The sequence below is a fragment of the Semicossyphus pulcher genome, unplaced genomic scaffold (genome assembly GCF_022749685.1).
Source record: "Semicossyphus pulcher isolate SPU_LCO1_2020_fin unplaced genomic scaffold, fSemPul1.0.p SCAF_14, whole genome shotgun sequence".
NCBI classification, from domain to species: domain Eukaryota; kingdom Metazoa; phylum Chordata; class Actinopteri; order Labriformes; family Labridae; genus Semicossyphus; species Semicossyphus pulcher.
The window spans coordinates 15,400,720-15,416,179 of record NW_027211648.1 but is presented as its reverse complement, the minus strand read 5'-3'; the positions used below and the strand labels follow the sequence as shown (position 1 = coordinate 15,416,179).

Here is a 15,460-nt window from a genome sequence, read left to right as displayed (position 1 = left end):
AAAAAATGAAGGAAAGGAAATAGCAAACCATGATGGCATGGCTCTTTTATGAAAAAAGGAAATGAACAAAGTGAATCACTTGCTTCATTATAAGCCAGCAGAGCAGCTTATTAGTCTGATGGCTGTTGTTCTGTGAGTTGAACAGAGATTGACTTTGAATTTTGTGAGTTGTGTAGAAACAAAAGGCTGACTCTGAGTAGTCTTTTAGGACTAAGGCTGTGTCAAGAGAGGCAGTCATTCTGAGAGTCTGCAAACACTATTAGCTTAAAGCAGTTGCTGGTGTTAATAACTTTGAAGGTTGAAGCATTATAGTTGAGGTTGAGGATCCTGAACATCCAAGAAAATCGTCATCTGTGATGTTGTTCGCTAACAAAACGGGAAAATAGCTGCAGCCACTTTGCCGTGGATAAACCTGAGTCATTTTTCTCCTCTCTTCTCCTCTCCCAGCTATCAACAGTCTAATCTTTCACTTTCCCTGGAGGATTACGCTCACACTACAGTGAAATGTGTGACAACAAATACAACAGGGCTTGTTAACAGAGCTTATTGAAAAATGGTTGTGTGAATACCGGCTGCTTGTCAGGTGAAATAACCCTAGTAGCAGCTTCAGAAGGTGTGTGATCCACTTTGCTAGTACTCTTATATCTGCAGCAACGTATGTACTGAATACTAAAGCAACAACAATTCAGGGAAACATGATTGTTTGTGCCAAGTGTCATGGTTATCAAGACATTTGACTCAAAACCGCAAACAAGAGTCTTTGGAGTTCATTAATCTTGTTAACATATTTCATGGTAATCCATCAAATACTGGTAAAGATATTTTCAGCTATACTGGTAACATGGCTTAAAGGAGCAGTTCGCCCCTGGAAAAAGCCACTGTCAGCCAAAGCTGGTGTTCTCTGTAATCCATAGAAGCAATAATGTTTGAAATTGGCGCCATAGCTGTGGAGAAAGTTGTACAAACAGCTCGTGGTTTCGCCCGTTCTTCATTACTACAACACCCAGCGTGCATTGCGCCCCTCCCTCTGAACGGCTCAGCGAGAGACGCTGGAGTGAAATACTACTGTTTCGCTGCAGGCAATGGCTCAGAGCGGTACAGAATCCAAAATATACAGATAATGAGAATATTATGTTGCCAAAATAAATAAATACAGAATACAGAAGTCTTCATCTCTCTGCTGCTCTAACAAAGTATTTACTCCATCACATCCATCCCTCCCTCCCAGGTCTTATCTCTTACTCCCCCCCAGAGAGAGCCATGATCTGAAACATCTTACAACGATTTTGCTGCATCAAGTGTGAACACGAGCTCAGGAGAGGATTCAAAGACAGGGATGAACACAAAAGCGCTCCCGAGAGAAACTTCAAAGGTAGACGCCACATATATAACTAACATAATAACAAAAGCACTCAGTGGCTTAAATAAAACAGTATAAATGCTTCCCACATGGGCTTTTTAAAAAAGCTATTAAGTGTGTTTTTGCCTTTGTAATTGCTTGCAAGTGTGCCATTACGCGCAAATACAAATGTGTCACGGAGCCCTCGACTTTATTTACGAGCGTGTCGGAGGAAGAAAAATGAGCAAAAACACTTAAACCAAACAAAACTGTCACCCACACTAGCATTCCCTTTTTGCACTCACTTCTTTGAAGATCATACAGACTTAATATTTTTACAACACTGGCGCCAGGAAACAGAAGTTGCGAAGCGTCTGCTTCATAAACCACCCTTTCATTAGCTTAGATATACCCCCCAGGCTGCTATGAGGACAAGGTCAGAAAGAGGGGTGTCAAATGCTATTCTAAACTATCTGGTCCTCTTTTCTGACCACCGAAAACCAGTCAGAACCAGTTTCCAAAGCTGTTAGAGACATTAAGTCAATGAGATGTCTGAAAATAGGGGAGCTTCTGACTGAACAACAAGTGGTCACAGAGGATGCGGACATTGTTTATCTCTAAGACAGATGCAACAACGACACTGAGATGAAATAAAACTGGCTTTAAAATTACAGCATTACTGTGCTCGCATCCAGCGTTGCCATTTACCAGAGTACATCGATGGGAAAATGATGCCCTTACATATACAGTATCATTCACAAATTGTATTCAGAAGCACATTGTAAAGAGAGACTGACAGAGGTGCACTGACCCCCATGTTGTCTGTGTCTGCCTGTGTTTTATCTGGTGCTTTGTCAGATAAAAAAGAACTGTATAAGGAAGTTATATGTAAGAGTCAAAAGCTGATTATCATGAAGGCGTCATTTTAGGATAAAAAAATCACTTTAGGCCCGGTTGTGATAATGATAAGATTGATAAGCAAGAAATTAAACTACAGCTAATTTCAACCATAATTTTTAACCAAACTGTTCTTTATACTTCTGTTTTTGTAGGATGAGATATTCAATTCACTAACATACATGACAAAGAAAAGTATCAAACCTTTTCTAAGCTGCAGTTGAAGAGAACTTATTTGCATATTTGCTTGGAGAAATAACTACAATGATTAAACCGCAATCAAGGTTCATATAATATGTTGTCATTTCAAAACATATAGATACACACAATAAACTGAGAGTTGTCTCACCCCAAACACACATGAAATATACACAATATGAATGATAAAAGTTTGAACTGACTCTCAGCTCTGAATCTGAATCTTTTATCCCAGACAAACACCGCAACTCTACGAGAAGCTGTGAGTGTAATCATGAATTCTTCAATATCTGGCTTAGACTAGAGATCTAGAGAAGAAATAAACAGCCATAAAAATTAAATCATCACTGGACTTTTAAAAACAATAGAAGTCGTAAAAATTGCCACATCTGATCCCCAATTTTCATAAACATATTCTTTTTAACTTTTGCTGCTTTACGGCCTCTGTAGGTCTTTGCCATGTTTTTTTGCCCCATTTGACCGCAAACCATACTGTATGTCTTTCATGTCGCTATGATAAGTTAGTCTAAATCTAATTTCCTCTCTGGGCTCAGTGAGTTCAAAATTGATCTAATTGAATTTTAGTACAAACTGCAAGTTGTTTGTTGTAAGCGAGTTAGTTGTTATTGGACTCAGTACCAGATGTTACAAAAGAAAAAAACTTAAAGAAAACAAGCTTGAATAGCAAGACGTGCTTTGGAGCCGATTCATTTACGAGTGTTGAGTTTTTTAAGTAAATAAAAAACTTGAGTCTTGTAGAAATTAAGTTAGTTACTTGTTTTACAACATAATAACAACAACAACCAGACGCCAATCTTCCATAACAATTTCTCATAATGCCACTATGAGTTTGCCAGAAATGTTTATGTAAATGTTTTAAAAACCGATTAGCAGTTTATAAATGTCAATTCTCGGAATCAAGGCTGCAAATCTGCTTGTAAAGGTTTTATGTTCCATGCAACTTGCACCTTCTGTCCTTAAAACCAGACTTCCAAACTCAACCACAAAAGTTTCATTAGCAGATGGGGTCACGGAAGATTTGAGTATAAAAACTGGGAATACGTTTGATGATACCCTCATGTGTGACATCTTTGAAAAACAGATGTACCATTGTTTTTTTGATAATAAACTTAAAAAGTAAATGAGTCAGTTCAGATGGCAGCAGTCCTTTTGTTGGGGACCAAAAAAAGCAGTTCGGAAAACGTTGAGAAACTGCCTTCGGCCACAGATAAGAAGAAAAATAACTTTATCCAGACAAGCACAAAGCTTTGTGAAATCTGCTGGGAATGTTGCTAACGTCAGATGCAAAATGTTAGTCTTTCTTCCAGCAGCTTATTTATACTGGTGTTTGATGAAGTATCAGTCAGAAACGCCTCAGGTTGTAAAAACATTTGTGTAATCATTTCAGATCGGGGTTTATTTTTCCAAATGCAATGTGTAGCCATTTAAAGCTAGACTAAACCTTAAACCTAAACTTTAAACACATTGTTTGTTCATTTCTTATTCCATCTATTATCAACCTGTCACACAAACACATTTGTGCTCCTGTCTGTATTCAGAGCCGCGTCCAAAAGAAGCAAACACTGCTATCAACTCCCAAAAAACCTCATCTGTTCAGCTCCAGACACTCACACACATATTTGGAAACCATTTGAACATACCAGCACGACTCTGAACCGTTAAACTACTTTCTACTCTCATTTTTTGTCAGTCATCTGCGGTGTCATTTGAAAATAGTCCCTTCCAATGCCTGTAAATGAGCCTTTATGAGTTCAGAGCAATCATGTTGGTAAATAGAAGAATTGTGCTGACAGCCTTCATTACTGCTGGAAATGACAATATTACTCTGCCACACATTGTTCACATTTGTTTCATCAACAGACTTTTACTGAACTTTGTCATATGTGACTGATATAATTGGAGCTTAGCAGCCCATTACATCTAAGATCAAAGAGTAGAGACAAGAAAAAGATTATATACTGTCAACTAATGACTGTTTTCTTTTCTTAATTTATATGTAATTAAGTTAAAACAGTACAACTTTTAATCATTAAAATATATCAGTGCAAAAATGTTAACATCCTGAGGGATCCCAAGAAGTTCATGGGCCAAAAGAGTAATCCCTCAGGCGTGTTCTGGTTCTACCCCAGAGACTCCTACCCATTGGACACGCCCCAAAAAACCTCGAAGGAAGCTGTCCGGGAGGCACCATGAACCACCTCAGCTGGGTCCTTGTGGTGCCAAGGAGCAACCCCTCTACTCCGAGCTTCCTCCGGATGTCTTAGCACCTTGCCCTGTCTCTAATGCTGAGCCAACCAAACGGTGGAGGACACTTTTGGTCGCTTGTATCTGTGATCTTCTTCTTTCGGTAACTATACATGAGGGTCGAATGTATAACCCAGTAAAATGAAAGCTTAGCTTTATGGCTCAGCTCCCTCTTCAACCTGATGGTTCAGTAAAATGGCTGCATTACTGCTGACACCGCAACGTCTGTTGATGTCTCTCCCCATTTTAACCCACACTCGTCAACAAGAAGTCAAGATACTTGAATTCCTTTGCTTAAGGCTATGGCCTCAGACTTTCAGGTGCAGCCTTTCTGCCAGGTTGCTTCACACTCAGCTGCAAACTTCCCCAGTGCGTAATGGAAGTTGATGCAACAAACAGAACCACATCATCTGCAAAAAGCCGAGATTGAATTGTGAGGTCTCCAACCAGACTTGGTCCTCCTCTCCCTGGCTGCACCTTGAAATTCTGTCGACAAAAATCTGAAACAGGACCGGTGACAAGAGACAACCCTGGCAAAGCCAAACATCTACAAAAATGTATATTTGAGCCAAAGACACAGGCAAAGCTCTCACTTTTATTTTAGCATCAAATGGCTTGTAGCAGTACCCTACTATTGCTGTACACTACTGGACTTGATTAGCAAACTCCCATGACCATCCTCGAACCCTGCAAGGGTGAAGAACTGGTCCACTGCTCCACAGCGAGGACAGAATCTGCATCATTACTCTTGAATCTGAGGTTGGAAAATTGGCCGGAGCCTCCTTTTTGGCACCCTTGCACCCAATAATGTCCAGAGCCTTCCCCCTCTCAGGGCCAATCTTATCCACACCTGGAGCCCTGCCACTAAGGAGCTTCCTGACTAGATCAGCAACTTCTGCCAAGGATGTGGGCGAGGCTTCTCCAGGATATTTAAACTCTCAGAGAAAATGTAAACCCACAGAAACACCACCATTTGCCTGAGAAAGAAAATGTTTATGAATTTCAAAAGGCCCCAGACGTGATTGCTGTCATTTTGTATGATGTAAGAAGCACAAATAAAGCCTTTTATGACAACTTCAAGCAGCTAATGATGAGCCCAATATCTGTAGAGCTGGGACAAAAACATTTGATCAGGAACCCTCAAAGATTTCGCAATTCTGTGACGATTCTTCAAGACAACGTCAGAGCCCCAGTTTTGAACTTATGAAGTGGAAAAAAGGCATTCACTGATTCACACTAATTCATCCCAGAAAAAGGTGATAAAGGAGACTCAGGATAAATAGAGCAGCTCCCTGAGGAGAAATAGTCGAAAATCAAGTTACAGTTATTCACAGCTTGAATAAAATATGTCCCCTTTCAAGACATTTCAACACACCATTTATATTCAAAACACTCCCTTTTTCTCAGGCAATAAAAACGTAAAAGAAATTTCCAGATGGAAATATGTTTTGCACTTTATTGATGGGTTACAATATGAAACAGTCAAAGGGGAAAAAACTACACTTTCACATTTATATAATTAAACAATGTATATCTGACAGCTCTACAGGTGTTGGGCTCATCATTAGCTGCTTGAAGCAGCCTAAATAAGCAGCACCTTCTTCTCTGGTTCACAAAAAGATACTACAGTGCTCCAGTCCATTATTTCTGTTAAGTCTGTCCATTATCAGGCCAAAGTATTGAGCTGATGGGACTTGCAAAAAGGAAACTTAAGATACTTTTTCGTACCTATTGAGCCCTTCAGTGAGGCCAAAATATTCACTTCCTTCAAAGAGATGAAGCTCCATTATACAAGACTTTTTAAGGAGCTAGATAGATGTCAAAATAAGTGCATCTTTTCCTCAAATGTCTGTCTGCATTCAGGCACACTTCTGAAAGAGCCATTCATGTGAAGAGAATCAGGCTTTCCACGGTTCCAAAAGAATTAAGTTCCATAACTCAATTTGTCATTTAATTGGTTGCAGCTCGGCTTCAATTTGCTGGCCTATCGTAAGGGTGTGCTGTTTCTTTTCATATGGGGAAAAAAACACTGCTACAAGTCTGTTTTTTTTCTGACATCCAAATATGAATACATAGAGATAAAAGGCAGCATGTACAAGTCTATAAGAATTTAATTCAAGGTGAGCGAGGTAGCTGACAGAGATATGTGCTTTGCGTTGCATCGACTACAAGCTTCACAGTAATGGTGAAAAGCTTTCAGTGCATTACTGTGATGTGTTTTTTGCCATGCATTTCTTCCTCATTGTGTTGTACATTAATGTCATTGCTGTATGTTTTCAAATGTCAAGCCCTGGAGGGTCAAACGGTCACTGCATCACAATTTTGCTTTTTAATGTTGTTTACAGCAGCAGAGTCGAAATAACGTAATCTAATGAAGTTGCAGTTAAACAGTGGTTTGCTGCAAGATGTGGGAAAAGATCTCAAAAGCTCAGTTAATCATCCTCCTGGAACATCCACAGCGTGATTGTCCTCAAAAATTGTGGTTTATTGCACCACTTAAAACGCCTTGCTAACAGGATCCTCTTTTAGACAAGCAATTAATTACTCTTGTCTGAGTGGAGCATAAGTGGAAAGTGTAGAAAGCATTAAGATGGATTCCAAAAAATGAGGACCCAAATCCAGACCTTAAAGGAAAAGGTTGACATTTTGGGAAATGAACCTCTGTATGTCTGCTGGATGCTTTATTATCAAAAATACACTCTCAAGCTGTTTACACATCATACAAACTGGTCCTGACTTCTGTCTGGGTAACATCCTGGACTGAAGGGACTGAAGCAGTCCTTCTCATCTCCAACCACAAAGTCCAACTCCCACTCAGTCTGACCGGGCCGCTGAGTTGACCTTCCTCCACAGAGATCAAACAGCAGTGCCTGTGGATGTGGCACCCTTCACTCATAAGCCATGTCTTCATCACTGAGGCATGAATGAGGCCTGAAGCTCTGTGTGAACCGCCAGAGCCAGCTCTGTTTCCTGTATGACTCACTGCTTCGCCTTACTGAATATAAAGTAATATCTGCTGCACAGATATTAGGACGGTGTGCTACAGCAATGTTTTCCACAATACACAGGAAAAATAAATCACAAGGTCAGATATAATAAATGCTTCCTGTTCAGACAATGTTTGTCAGCTTGAGGAAACATTCACTTTACGACTTCTCTTCTTCTCTGAGACAGGCTTCAAAATCTATCCTGACATATTAATGTTCTTGCAAATCACACACCGTCTTTCCTGTAACCAGGAGTCAGGGCGCTCTCTGACAGCGGAACAGCCACTGATTTGACCAGAATGCAGCAAAACATGAAAGATCCCGTGATAAAAAAAACATGTGGCTTTGAGACTCTGTTGTTCTGTTTTCTCCTTGTGCTTCCCCTGACAGCAGCCTGTTTTCATTCAACAACACCAAGTCAATTCCAAAGTTATTCTTCACCACATGGAAGTCTGTGCGGCATCTTTCTGTCTGAAAAGGAACATCATCTAACTTTTTCTCAAGTTGTGAAAGAAAGTATGAAAACTGTAGAGGACGGTTGCACAAATGTTGGAAAATAAACACAAAAGAGACGGTTTAAATAAAGATTTGACTTCTTCTAGTGATAAAAAGCATGCCTGTCAGTGTCCGCACTGTGAACTACTCTGCAGCACTTATTTATTGCCCCCTTCTTCAAATAATCAACAGCAGCAAAACACAAACTGTTTAAACACACTAGTTATAGTCAATTGTTTATTAGTGTATTTATCAACAACTACAACTCCTCCTGTTGACATCCTTAAGTGAACGTTGTATTAATGCAGATAAATATTGACAAAAATATTTGTTAATATAAAATATGTTGTTAAAAATTCTACCACATTAAAAATACTTTACATTAATAAGCATTAAAAATGCTCTCAAAGCTGCAAAAAAACTACATCGGGAAGTGTTAAAATAAAGTCTATAAAATGTTTACATACTGCTTATAAATGGTGAATAGTTCATATAATACAATTTTCGGTACTTGCAATAACTGCTGCTGCACAGGATTATCTTCAAAAGTGTTTTTATCCATTGTTTTGCCAAAAATGTCGAATGAATTATGCAAATAGGCTCAAGGCTAAATCACAATGTCTCGGAGCCTGAGGTGACGTCTTTAAGGTGCTGGTTGAGTCTGAAACAAAGATATATTTAGTTTCAAACAAACTATGAGAAAAAAAGGCAGGAAGTCTGCACATGTGCTTGAAAAATAACTGAAATGAACAAAAACGCAGTCTTTTTTCATTCTATCTTTTCAGCTCTACTTACACTTTTATTAATTTATATTCATATTTTTTTTTTTTTTTACAAATAAATGAGCCTGTTACTGTTTTTTTTCTGTGCCAAACATGTAATAATGATGAAATACTATCATACTGTTGCTCAATAATACTGGAAAACATAGACTGTTTAATACTAAGACCGCCTGTGTGTGTAAGAACATAATTTCTGCATGTTTATAAAAATAATAATAACAAAAATAATTAATAACGTCATAAAGAAGCAGAAATTCTGAGCATTTGTTGCCAATTGAATCAGAGGAAACATTAGAAAAAGCTCCGTGCACAGTACAGCTTCACATCATCAGAGGAAAACAGTTTTAATGAAGTGAGAGATTGGCACAATCTGTGCTCTAACGTGGTGTTGTAATTCCCTGCAGTCTTGCTGGTCGTTTTTGTTTTGGAGTTTCATTTTATCACCCAGAAAATGTGATTAACTAATGCCTGGTACAGATCTTTAGAGTCAACAACCACAAGACTGATGGTGTGTTACTAGGCCTGTTGCTTTACGAGCCAACAGGACCAGTTCCATTACTGTTGGGCTGTTTTTGTCTTTTTATGTGTGAGGTACTTAAACTAAAGCCTTTGAAAAGAGGTATGCTAAGGAATCAATCTACTGCCAATCTAGCTGTACATTTTCTATTTATTAGCCTAGATCACATTCAATTAAAACCGTATTTGTACGCTTTTCAATGTTGCCTCTGCAAGACGTGCACCTTTAGCATTTCATGCAAGTCTAACATCTCACTCGTGGTTCAATGACTTGTCAGCTTGTTGCCATGTTTTATCTATATTTATCAGCCTCTCTGTCTTTCTCTAATTGTTTTTGATAACAAGAGTGAAAGAAGAAATACTTAAAACAACATCTGAGTTGCTTTTACTCGACCCATGGTCGCCCTTTAACATAAGAGATGCACAGCTGGCTGCTCATCTGTCTGTTATCCAGCCAGGAGGGGTGACTCTACAGAGGCACAGCTTTGATGTGCCGTCTCTCTCTCTCCATGTTTTTGATGGCTGCTATAAGACATCTCTTTCTTGACCTGAGCAACAGACTTTATACTCTCATCCAGCAACTTCACCACTAGGAAACAGAGGGAAACAATGTCTCTTTGTGCTGCTGGTTCAGGAGGTGAAAAACCATAAAACACAAGGAGCTTGAAGAATCTTAAAAATGAGGTCTATCCTAAAATCCTGCCAGAGAAAATCTGAAAGACGTCAGAGAGACATTTTGCCTGGAAAAGAAAAAATATTCAGATGCAAAAGGGATTTATTTTGTGCCTCTGCGGACAGGCTGAGTGGAGTGATCGAAGTCGCACAAAAGACCAGCAAGATATTTGACTCCTGAGGTATTCCACTGATCTAGGACCCAACTCCCAACCACGTAAGAGCTCAGACGAATCAATTCACACCTCCTCCCAGCGCCTCTTGGGTCAAGCTACGGTCAACCCTTTCTAAAGTTACGTTTGATCTCCCAAAAAATACTAAATTGTGCACATTAGCATTTATACCTCTTAATCTCACAGTGAATTTTAAGCCTAAATGCAACCAACAGGATTAATCTGACTTATCTAACATTAAACAACACAAAAACGTTTAAGGTGAGTTCATCCATAAATACATCAAAGAACTGTACACTATCAAACAGAATAACCTGACAAGGTGACCTATGTATGTGTATGTGTGTTTGTGTTCTAGCAAACAGAATCACTTGAGGGATGAGCTGACCTTTGTGCGTGCCTGTGTGTGCATATCTGATCTATAGTTTGCACTGCCTGCTCTAATGAGATTCAAACTGCAGAGCGAGTGCAGATCACGCTGATCATTTTAAACATTCATAGAAACAGTGATGCAAAATAAACACACACGATTATTTGGAGAGGAGTAATTTAAGCTGCACGCACACGCACACTTACACACATGCACTGATTGTTGTTCAAAGTCACTGCTGTTCAATCAAACTAAATCCTTTTTCAGTTAATACCTGGCCCAGTGTCATATTTACCTCTTGTGAATTTAGCACATTCTTTGTGGTTTTTGGTAGAAATGATGGCATGAGTCAGTGTAAGAAGAAACACTTACTCTTTAAGGCTTATTCATCTCTGCATTTTGGCTTTATCCCTCTGTGTAATTTTGAAAGATGCAACATAGCATTTGGCAGGGGAGGAGAGAACAGTCTGAACCAGTGATGTTAATACATCTAGTGCAGGGGTTTCCAACAGGTAGCTTGCAAGCCTGGATTTTAGTAGCTCGCCAAGAGGTTCACAGACTCTGTACAAAAAATCAGACGGCGATAATGCACCTTGAAAGCCTCTTCCCACTTCAATTCAATCAAGTACACAGATGTCCCACCCCCTCCAATACAAAACAATAGGCTAGGCCTAAAAGCTGTCAATAAAAAACGGTGATGCTCCTGGCAAGATTGTCAACGTCTGAACCTAACCAATCACAGCAATGTCGCAGCAACCTCCATCGACAGGTCGGGTCTGTTACGCTAGTTGAGCTAACGTGAGGAGTTTGGTATTTGCAAGCCCGTTTGGCCAGATTTATGACGGACAATGAAGGTGGCCGCGCCAAGAAAAAGCAGAAACCATACTATTTCCACGGGGAGTGGGAAAGCAAGTTTTTATTTACGGATGTGAGGGACAAGTGTGTGTTCCTCATCTGCAGAACCAGCCGACAAAAGAATCAACATGGGGCGCCACCAGCAATTACAGCGATGTCATGCAAGTAGCTCTGAGATGAAAAAAGGTTGGAGACCCCTGATTTAGTGTTTCTGTGCAAAATCAGTCTGCATGATGCATTCAAAAGACCTACAGCTTCCTTAAGTGATTACATTTATATACGTTGTCACTCTGCAAAGAGTACCACAGTAACACAAAGTGATGCAATAGTCCACAGTTCTGGCACTTCTGTTTCTGCTAGCTTCACTAAAGGCTTTAATGACCCACAAAACAAGCCACATGCACTATCATTTCATAATAAAACAGTGAAAACAATAAGTGCTTTTGTCCTGCCAGCGTATCAGCAGGAGGTAAGAGGTTAAGAAATTGTGGTTTTGGACTAATGTTAATACACCAAACACAGACTGTCTTGTACTTCAAGTCAAAATGAACTTATTCAATATTTTGCAAAAACCACAACCCTTAACCAAATGCTGCGAGTGCCCAATCATAACACTGAAAAAGTTCATGCTGTTATTGATACCAGCAGACACAGTGGTGAAGGCTTAAGGGGATAAACATTTTGCAGATAATTTCAGTGTGAACTGTGTGAACTTGCTTTATAATCCATACACATTTACATATATAAATGTCTTTTCAAGATGACATGGCTGCCATAACACATCTGTATGCTGGTATAAAATGTACCGTGCCTCACTTGCAGCAACTACACTGCATGCTGGACACAATTCAGCACCAGAGAGGGAGGGGGTTTCACATATTACTGTGAGTTTTGGCACGGCTCACCGTATCTGGGTTTTCTTCTGTCACTGAGATTGACTGCAGTAAGACGGAGCCACTTAAGCTGGTCCAGCCTCTGTGGCTACTAAAGCCAATTAAAAATGGGACAAGCCAAGAGACCAGCTCATCCTGCCTCTCTTTGTTATAAAGAAAAGATGGCATGCCTGAAGATACGTCAAATCAGTTATTCCTGAGCACATACACATGCAAATATTCAGCAGATACGGGACCATGTGTGCAAAACATGCGGTGCGACATTAAAGGGGAAAAGCTGGAATGAAACCGCACAAAATAGCCTACATGTCTTGAAAATAACAAGCACAGGCATGAAAACTTGATCAGAGGATCCACATGTGGCTTTAACATGTAAAAGGTGAACTAATGGACTCCGTGGGAACATTTAAAGCCAGATGAAGCCACAGTAATGCCAATAACACACCTCTTCCAGTTTCAAGTCAGCTCATTTTTCTGCCCTCATGACATGCCTCTGTCCCTCAGCCTGCCGTGAACACTCAATCCATTCATATATGGCATTAAGCCTGGTCAGATACGGTGTCAAAGCGCAAAAAGAAAATTATTTTGGTAATACTGGACAAAACAAAAAGAATAGAAGAACAGACATGAAAAAAATAATGGGGGTTGCAGTTAACAGAAAGTGAGACTGGGAATGATTCTACCCGATTAATGGGCTGATAACTGTTTTAAACTTTAAGTTGAAACATCTGACCATTACCCTGCTTCACCGTTTACTTACAAAGAAAAAGTTCCACTATTTTATTTAAATATTTGCCTTAAAACTCACTCGCATCCAATATTCTGTAATTGCAACCCCACTAACTGTTATGAGAGCAGTTGCAGAGCCCATTTCTTGCCAAGTCTTGTGCTGCAGTTATAATTAATGTAAATCAATGTCACTATATTGTGCCTCTTGAGAATATGACACCTGCACTTTGGTTTTTGTGCGTGGAAATGAGAAAGCTAGTAGGAGAGTGACTTGCTGCATATTTCAGACACTAAAAGAGATTCAATAAAACTGAAACAGGCTTAGTCCAAATATTTGACTACATACCCAACTGGTGGAGTATTTTAACTCGTCTTACACAATTACACAAGAACCAATTGTGTGTTATCACTTGTTTTCCAACATTTTCTGACGCTATTTGGCTACGTCTTCTCGCTGCGGCCTCTTCTTCTGCGGTGGTTTAGTGAACCCTGACTGGAGAATTAGCGCCACCTACTGTTCATGTTGTAGAACCAACTCCAAACGTTAGCATAATAGTAACGGTTAAAAACGCGCATTTTCTTTAGCTAATTTTCAGAAAATTCGGTAAAACATGGCTCTTCATTTGAAAGAAAACCTGACTATTGTTCGCAAAGTGTTTCATTCAATCTTGTAGAGAAAAAACAAGTACAATATAAAGGCACTAAAAGACTTAAGAGAAAAGTTTAAGTGCAGTTACATTTTGTGTTGCTTTAGCTAAACACTTACTGAGGTAAAAGTGAAATTCTGTACTTACTTATCAAAACGACGATGGAGAGAGGAGTACTGTGGTGTTTTATATAATCCATGGCTTTCTTTTTATTTATTTTTTTGGCAAATCCAGAGAGTTCTTGTAGTTTTGGCACCTTTAGGTCGTCATGACCTAAACAGACCGTCACAAACAGGCTCGTGAAGACACCAGCTAACGGACACTCACACAAGCGCGCGCGCTCCTCCGGATAGTGTAGTTGTTTCTCCAAGTTGCGCACTGTTACTCATTCCGGTGATGCTGATGCTGCTGCAGCACCCAGTGACGACAACCCCTCCCTCTCTCTCTACCCCTTCACTCTCTCTCTCTATGTTAGTCACCACTCGTAACGGCTCCTGGTCCTAGAGACATTCATTTTCTCAGGACTCTCCCTCTGCCTGCTGGCCGGATGTGTTCATGTCTGTAGTTTTCTCATCAGTTTTTTATCTCTGTGTTCCGGCTGCAGGTGGTGTCCTTAAAAAAAGAGTTTAAATAGTTGCAAAAATATACAGGGATCAATGTTGTAGTGTATTTATATTTATTTTATAGTGTATTTTTCAGATTGGAAAGTCTGTGTTTTTTCTGCTTTTTCTATCATTATCCTGTCAAATAAACAAAACATGTAACCTAAATAAAAACAATATGTGTAGTAAAAGTCCTCCATTTGGTTTAAAGAGGTCTTATCATTAACAAAAGTAAGGTTTTATTTAGAAGGACACTTTTAGAGAGTTAAATTGTTATTTAATAAACACTTAATGTCTATTAGGTTTATTAGGTAAGCCTGGCTAAAAGGACTGCAGTCTAACAAATAGGCAAACAAGTAGGCCTATTTCAACTCCATTTCAGTGGTCGTACCTAACAAACTGGTAACTGAGTGTTTTATATTTTGGGCTTATTGTTATTAACGTGACATTTTAATGGAGGAGTTCTTTGAAGAATTTTATACATGAGTGGGTAGTTTATTTGTCATGATGTCTCATGTTGTTTTTGTAGGCCTGTAATCCTACAGCACGAAAGTTTCCCTCTAAAATGTAGAGGAGGAGCACTGCTCTTCAAAGGATTCATAGGATTATAAACTGTCTGATTTTAATTTATACATTTACTTATTTTACAATAAATGTTCCAGGTTACATTTCTGGTGTTCTGTGTTCATAAAAATACCTCATCCATGTAGCATGATTTGCACTATTTTCTACTATGCTTCCATGTGATTGATTGCTGAGACCTGTGATGACAGATCTCCTGAAGAGAGATCAGAGAGATCAGAATAAACTGCAGCTGTCCGTCACTATGGATCGCTGGTGAAGGTGAAAGATTCTATATCTATATTTGCACAATGCATATGTTAGTGTGTCATTTATATAATGATAAATTAACCATGTAAAATGTATTTAGCCTGTCTGAACATACAGCAGCAGCGTTGGTGGGAAGAATTGTCTACTGACTGAATAAGTAAACACATGAATCAACATCAAGCAGAATTTCAGATGCTTTCATGTTGCAT

General features: G+C 39.3%; 1 protein-coding gene across 1 annotated transcript in view; it reads right to left on the bottom strand.

Moving 5' to 3' along the window:
* ltk (leukocyte receptor tyrosine kinase) overlaps positions 1-14,145 on the bottom strand; it is a 46,751-nt gene extending 32,606 nt beyond the window's left edge. The window contains exon 1 of the mRNA XM_069661804.1: positions 13,966-14,145. Within this exon, the coding sequence (XP_069517905.1) occupies positions 13,966-14,017 (52 nt within the window). The 5' untranslated portion in view covers positions 14,018-14,145. The remainder of the gene's footprint in view (positions 1-13,965) is intronic.
* Positions 14,146-15,460: the final 1,315 nt, after the last annotated feature.